This window comes from Nestor notabilis, unplaced genomic scaffold, assembly GCF_000696875.1.
Source record: "Nestor notabilis isolate BGI_N333 unplaced genomic scaffold, ASM69687v1 scaffold19011, whole genome shotgun sequence".
Classification (NCBI taxonomy): Eukaryota; Metazoa; Chordata; class Aves; order Psittaciformes; family Psittacidae; genus Nestor; species Nestor notabilis.
The window spans coordinates 1-6,724 of record NW_009914468.1 but is presented as its reverse complement, the minus strand read 5'-3'; the positions used below and the strand labels follow the sequence as shown (position 1 = coordinate 6,724).

General features: G+C 52.4%; 1 protein-coding gene across 1 annotated transcript in view; it reads left to right on the top strand.

The window, feature by feature from the left end:
* LOC104412856 (histone-lysine N-methyltransferase SETDB1-like) overlaps positions 1 to 5,900 on the top strand; it is a gene marked incomplete at its 3' end in the record, with an annotated part of 7,314 nt that extends 1,414 nt beyond the window's left edge. Inside the window, exons 5-11 of the mRNA XM_010023681.1 lie at positions 316 to 426; positions 616 to 817; positions 1,366 to 1,439; positions 1,715 to 1,905; positions 2,691 to 2,820; positions 3,179 to 3,317; positions 5,742 to 5,900. Coding sequence (XP_010021983.1) covers positions 316 to 426; positions 616 to 817; positions 1,366 to 1,439; positions 1,715 to 1,905; positions 2,691 to 2,820; positions 3,179 to 3,317; positions 5,742 to 5,900 — 1,006 coding nt within the window. The remainder of the gene's footprint in view (positions 1 to 315; positions 427 to 615; positions 818 to 1,365; positions 1,440 to 1,714; positions 1,906 to 2,690; positions 2,821 to 3,178; positions 3,318 to 5,741) is intronic.
* Positions 5,901 to 6,724: the final 824 nt, after the last annotated feature.

Sequence of the window (6,724 nt, the reverse complement as noted above, 5' to 3'; positions counted from 1 at the left end):
TGTCCCCGCTGGAAGGACCCATTCCACATTCCTCTGGCTCCTTCCCAAAGCCAATCCAAGTTGGTATGGATTCCATAATGGGAAAAGCTTTTTAATGGTGTTTAAAGCTCCCTTGCTGATGATTCCGTCCAGGAAAACCGAGGCACTTGGGGTGTCTGAGGTGAAGGAGGTGCCTCCTGCCTCTAGATGCTCTCCCAACCTAAGAGAGGGAATCTTTGGGAGTTTCTAACAGCTCCTTTATTGCTGTTCCTTGGGTAGATGCACAAAGCCCTCAGGAAGGCCCTGGCTCTGGCCAGCCCCTTGCCTCTGCAGCAGCTGGGGGGGATCTGAGCCGTGATGAAGATCTCAACGTTGGCATGAGGATCCTGGGCAAGAAGAGAACCAAAACGTGGCACAAGGGGACTCTGATCGCGATCCAGAGCGTGGGTACGTCCCCTGTGTGGGGCTGGGGCTGGCCTTGGGGCTTGCACCCCACTTTGCAGTTGGGAAAGCCACTGGTTTTACCTCCTCCTTTCCCTTCCTGAAAGGCTGTGGGAGGAATTCCTTTGGCTGGGAATTGGACTTGGCTGGAATCACTTGGCTCTGTTTATCTTGCCGTGGTGAAATGTCTTGCAGGTGCTGGCAAGAAGTACAAAGTGAAGTTTGATAACAAAGGGAAGAGTTTGCTCTCTGGCAATCACATTGCTTATGACTATCACCCTCTGCCTGAGAAGCACTACGTTGGCAGCAGGGTTGTGGCCAAATACAAAGATGGGAACCAGGTTTGGCTCTATGCTGGCATTGTGGCTGAGACCCCAAACGTGAAGAATAAGGACAGGTATTAATTCCCCTCCACTCTCATGTTCTCCCCTCTCCCTCTTCAGTTTTCATTTGGTTAGAGGAGGGGGGGGGAAAAGGTGTATTTGTTACTGTGGGAGCTAAATTCCTTCCTGCCCTTTATGAGGATGTAGTTGTGAGTGTGGTTTCTTCAGCCTTTCTTATCTCAGAGCTCTGGGTGGAGCTTCTGTTCTGTTACTCATGGCCCTGAGTCATGAATCAGATCTGGTAAATCATCCACGTTATCACACAAACACAAATCTGCCTCGCTCAAGGCAGAAAACCCAGTGTTGGGAAACATGAGCCCTGGAAGCATTTAGTTGCCAAAGCACTTGAAGAGAAACCTGCCAGGCACTGGGGACTCTCTTGTGCTCATCTCCTGTCTGCAGGTGGAGCCCTGGAGGTGTCCCCAGCTCCCTCCTTGTCACCATCCTCAGCCTCTGCTGCTGCTTTGTCCCCAAAGGCTCCAGAAATTCCTTTTCTCCCATTATAACTGTGCTTTATTCAGCTGCATTTCTAATTCCAACTTCCAATGCTGCTCTTTCCCAGGTTTCTGATCTTCTTTGATGATGGCTACGCTTCATATGTCAAGGAGTGGGAGCTGTACCCAATCTGCAGACCCTGTGAGTGTGCTCTGCCCCTCCTGGGTCCTGGAATTGTATGGAGGTCCTTTGGCTGTATGTAGGAGGTGGGGTTCAAAAGACAGGGGATATGTAGATGTGTGAGTCTGAAGCTGGGGAATCTGGTTTCTCCCTGGCAGAGTGGTCGTGCTGACTCCTCACACCCTGGGTGCGTCACCCAAAATCCCCCCACTTGAAACTCCATCTGGGATCACTCTCAAGTTTCTCCTTGTGAGAGTTTTCCACCCCTGACCATCCCTTTTCCCCTTTTGGAACAGTGAAAAAGACCTGGGAAGACATTGAGGATGTTTCCTGTCGGGATTTCATCGAGGAATACATCACAGCCTACCCCAACCGCCCCATGGTGCTGCTGAAGAGTGGGCAGCTCATCAAAACAGAGTGGGAAGGGACCTGGTGGAAATCCCGAGTGGAAGAAGTGGATGGCAGCCTGGTCAAGATCCTTTTCCTGGTAGGGCAATTCCCCTTCTCCCATGAGAGGGGGAAGATGAACTTAGATTTGAGGCTGGTGGAGCTCACTGATCAAGTCCAGTTTCCTTGCTGGTATCAGGCAGGGTCCTTAGTGTGTAGACCACCAAGTTCTACCTTGATGTTGAAGGTCAGACTCTTTCCTTTGCGTTCAGAAGCCCTTTAAAGCATTTTGAATGTGAAACTGTAAAGCAGTAGATGAATAAGAAACCAAATCCATCATCTGCAGGTGTGCAACCACCTCACCATGGCTTCTGCCCTAATCCCAGTGCTGGTTTGAGGAGCAGGGTTGGAACTGAGCAGGGGCTGGGGGCTGCTGCTTGCTCACATGCTGTAAGTCCCACAAGGGGAGTGGGTGCCCTGTCTGGGCCCACTTGGCTCCCTCCTTGTCCAGCCAGTGCAGAGCCACCAGGCTGGGGGGACACTGTGTAACCTCCCTGCTCTGGAGGATGCTGTGCAGAGGAATTGGCTTCTCTTCCAGCCTTCTCCAACCATGTCCCAGTGGTCAGTTGTTGGGCTAAGGATAGAACAAGGTTTGAGGTCTTGGCATTGGGCACCTTCTAGGTTCAGTTTGTATTCACTGTTCCTCCAGATGTGATGAATTCCTGCCCTTGTCCTCCCTTGGCTGCAGGGTCTTTCAGGAGCCTTCAGCTCAATGCTTTGCCTCCTTTCCCTTGGGTTGTGCTCCCTGCTGTCTCCCAGGCCTGGCTTATCCCTCTGGAAGCTCTTGCCATGGGTGCTGTGAGTGTTGTCTTCTCCTTGCTGCAGGATGACAAGCGCTGCGAGTGGATTTACCGGGGCTCCACACGCCTCGAGCCCATGTTCAGCATGAAAACCTCCACAGCCTCCACCCAGGAAAAGAAACTGAGTGGACAAGCAAGAACTCGTCCCAATGTTGGTATGTGGCATCTTTTCCTTTCATTTGGGTCCTGGAATTTGGACGAGTGCCTTGTGGTGGAGGGGTGGGAGCTGGCTCTGGTTTGGTGGCATCGGTTTTAGTGGAACTCCTGATGATCCAAGATTTCCAGTGGGCTTTTTCTCCTGACATAAGGATGCCACAGAACCCCAGTGCTCTTGTGTGAAGTGGCCAGAATCTGCCTGGGGTGACTGGCTGTGACTCCACACTCACCTGTGACCTGATGTTAACCACAGATCTCTCTCTTCTGGTTGCCTTTGGGGACTAAATCAATATCTCATGGCTTTGGTTGATGGTGGAGACTTCTGTTGAGGTTCTGCTCTTTCCCCCTCCCCACTAGGTGCTGTGAGGAGCAAAGGGCCCGTGGTACAATACACCCAGGATCTAACAGGAGCTGGTACCCAGTACAAGCCTTTAGAGCAGATGCAGGCAGCCTCACAAGCCCCACGCCCTGCTTCTCCACAGCCTGCTGAGATGGAGTAAGTACTCGAGTCACTTCTCTGCTTCCACCACTCCCTCCTTTCATCTCCAGTGCTCAGCTACTTCAGGCACCCCCTTCTCTGCATAGGGGAATCCTCAGGTGCATGTTTTCTCCATGACTAACTTGTTTCCTGGTTGCACAAATAGCTTTTAGTCATGTTTCTGGGGGAAACTCTAGATAAAGGCAGCTGGATGAGAACAGGGGGCGGGAGAGCTGAGAGCCCAGCACCCCCTGAGCCAGACAGCAGCTTCTTCCTCAAGGCTAAAGCTTCACCCTTGATGTATTTCCAACTTGGAGCGTTTGCTCCTTCCCTTCTCAAAGTCTGAATTGCTCCCTCGTGTCATGATCCAGGCCCTGGCCCCCGGCTGCTTTGTTTTCCTCCACATGGACTGAGCTGCTCGCAGACCTCGATGGCTTACGAGGCACTGGGAATTCGGGATCAGTGCTTGGTCATGGACCAAACCTGATCCAGCTGAGCCACAGCCAAGTCACACCCGGGCCTCCCGCTGCCAGGGGCCCAAACAGGATGGTCCTGGAGGTGCAGGCTAGTGCTGAAGGAGGCCTGGATGAAGGAGGAACTCAACCTTGTGATGAAGGGAGCATGCTGGAGACCACCAGGGTACCTGGGCACGGGCTCTGGGGCTTTCACGGGGAGGGAGATGCTGCCCCAGTTCACTTTTGTCACCACTGTGGATTCCCTATCCGAATTTATGGATGCCTGGGCCCCTGCCAGCATGTTTTCTGCTGTAACTGTGCCCTGCTCCTTGGGCAGAAGGGAGAGAAGAGATGTCCCAGCTGTGAGGAACCTGTGCAGGAAGTGAATCTTTACTCACTGGATGCTCCCTGCCCACAGCCTCCAGCCTCAGGAGGGGGCTCCTCTCCAGGTACCAGTGCAATAGGACCCGTTCTGCCCCTTGAACTTGGAAATGCTCCTCCCTCCTGTGCCATTCGGACCAAGACCTGAGAATTGAAGCCAGAACAGCCTTGTTCCTCCTCTCTTCCATAGCTGAGGAGGAGGGAGGTCTGCTCCAGTAGGAGGAATGCAGCACTGGCTCCTCACAGAAGCCCTGGGAGCAGAGGAAGAGCTGGGCTGTGGCCCTAACCCCAGGGCACCCCGAGCTGAGGAGGGTGTAGGAAGGATGTGCAACAACACAGCATGAAGATGATCAAGTTGGATCTGCTGAACCTCCTTTTCCATTTAACAATTCCATGGAAGCTTCAGGGGTATTTTTAATCTCCCCACAAAGACTTTGACTTGAGGGTCTTGTTTTCAGATCTAGTACAAGACACAGACACACACTACAGCTGGTTTCCTGCAGTTAAACAGGGACCTGCTTAAGGACACCAGTGACTGGAGGCAGCAATATCCCTGTCCCTGCTGTCCCAGAGGAAACTGTTGGGTTAAAACCAAAGTGGGTTTTAGCTTATTAAAACTGGGAGAATGTGTTTTTTTCACTCTGGTGTTTGCTTTGCTCTGAGGAAGGGCTGGTTCTAGTCCCTCTTTAGTCTCACTTTCGAGTTCCAGGGTGTCAGGGAGCTGCCACTTGGGGCTGTTTGAAGTCCATTAATGGAACCTCTTTTCTTTTGCTCTTGACTTCTCAATGCGTGTTGATACTTTGCTTTGTAGGGAGCTGTTTGCAGAAACAGCCACCCCCTTCTGCTCTGTGTCCCCTCCCTTTGTGCCCTGATAACATAACTGTGTTCTTCCACTTGTGGGGAAGGCAGTGGCTGGTCTGGGTTGGTTTTCTCTTTGCTGGGTAGAAGCACATTGGATCCACTGTTGCATCTCAGGGTGGGAGGGTTGTATCCTCCAAGTGTCTCCCACCTCCCTGGTATTGTGCATCCCAGTTTGGGAGCCCTTTGAAGCCCTTTTGTCAGCGATGTTGTTCCATTCCCTTGCACAATCTTATCTTGTTACTTGGTACAGACAAAAGAGGCCTCTGTGCTCGTGTTCCTCCCACTTCTCAGCACTGCCCAAGCCTCTGTAAACTCTTCTTTCTGCTGGTGCAGGGGTTTCTTCATGGACTGGTTTGGCCAGCTGCTCCAAAATGAAGGCCTTGGACAGCCTGGTCACCCTCCCTCTCACCCTCGTGCCTTGCTTCCAAGTAAATAGCACTTTTTAATGTGTGCTGGCATGTGCTTGGGGTTGTAGGACAAAGAGGCAGAAAGGGGCTGATTTTTATACTCCTTAGCAAAAGACCTGCTTGTTTTCTCAGGGATGGGGTCACTGCTGCTCGTGCATCTTGCAAATCAGAGGCTCATACAATCAAAGCCCTTTAAAATCATCAAGTCCAACTGTTGCTCACCATTAACCCACCTCACTAAAGGCCTCGTCTACCCAGTTTGGGATCACTTCCAGGGCTGGTGACTCCACCATTCCCTGGATAACCTGTTCCAATGCCTGACCCCCTCCCTCCTGCAGGTGCTCGGACAGTCAGCTGGCCCAGGCAAGGAAGCAAGTGGCCAAGAAGAGCACTTCCTTCCGTCCCAGCTCCGTGGGCTCCGGGCAGTCCTCCCCTTCTCCCCCTGTCCTCAGTGACACCGCTCTGGCGGGCAGGACCACTGCAGCCCAGCAGCATCGGTGAGTGCAGCTTGTTCCCTGCATCCGTGGGGGAGTTCGGGATGCTGGGACAGCCTTGGGGACTTGTTGGGTTTATTTCCCTATGGACCAAACACTTTATTTGCCAGCTTATCTAGTGCTGAGCATTTGTCTTCCTCTTTGTGTTGCCTCCCAAAAAACTGTCCGTTACGTTTGAGCTTGGGGGGGTGTCTTATCAGTTCTGAGCAGCATTTATCCCAGTGGGATCCTGGCCAAAGCCTCTGCCCCTGCTTATTGCTAGAGGACTCCTGCTCCTACAAGCTCTCTAGGCTCAGAGGAAAGCTGCTGCTAATGTCAGTCTCCAAGTGGCTTTTCCCCAGTGGTGCCTTTGTGGCAACCAGCACAAAGTTGCTCTGTGGTCTGAGACCACAACCAGCTTGGGCTTGTTTTGCTTCCCTAGTTCTGATTTAGGGGGTGGTGGTTGTGTTCTCTGCTGCTGGTTATACTCCCTTTGGGGCCTGCCCAGCCTCACTCCCTGGGAGTGCTGGTGTTTGTGTCTAATTCACCTACACAGCAGAGTCAATGGGTGTCCTGGTGTGTAACCAGCAGCTGCTTTGGTAGGCATGAAGTGCCTAAAATCCCTTTGCTCTTTGAAGCTCTGAGGCCATGGCACAGGTTGCCCAAAGAAGTTGTGAATGCTCCATCCCTGGCAGTGTTCAAGGCCAGGTTGGACAGAGCCTTGGGTGACATGGTCTAAGTATGAGGTGTCCCTGCCTAGGGCAGAGGGTTGGATGATCTTAAGGTCCTTTCCAACCCATTCTATGATCCTAAGGCCCTTTCCAACCCATTCTATGATCCTATGACAC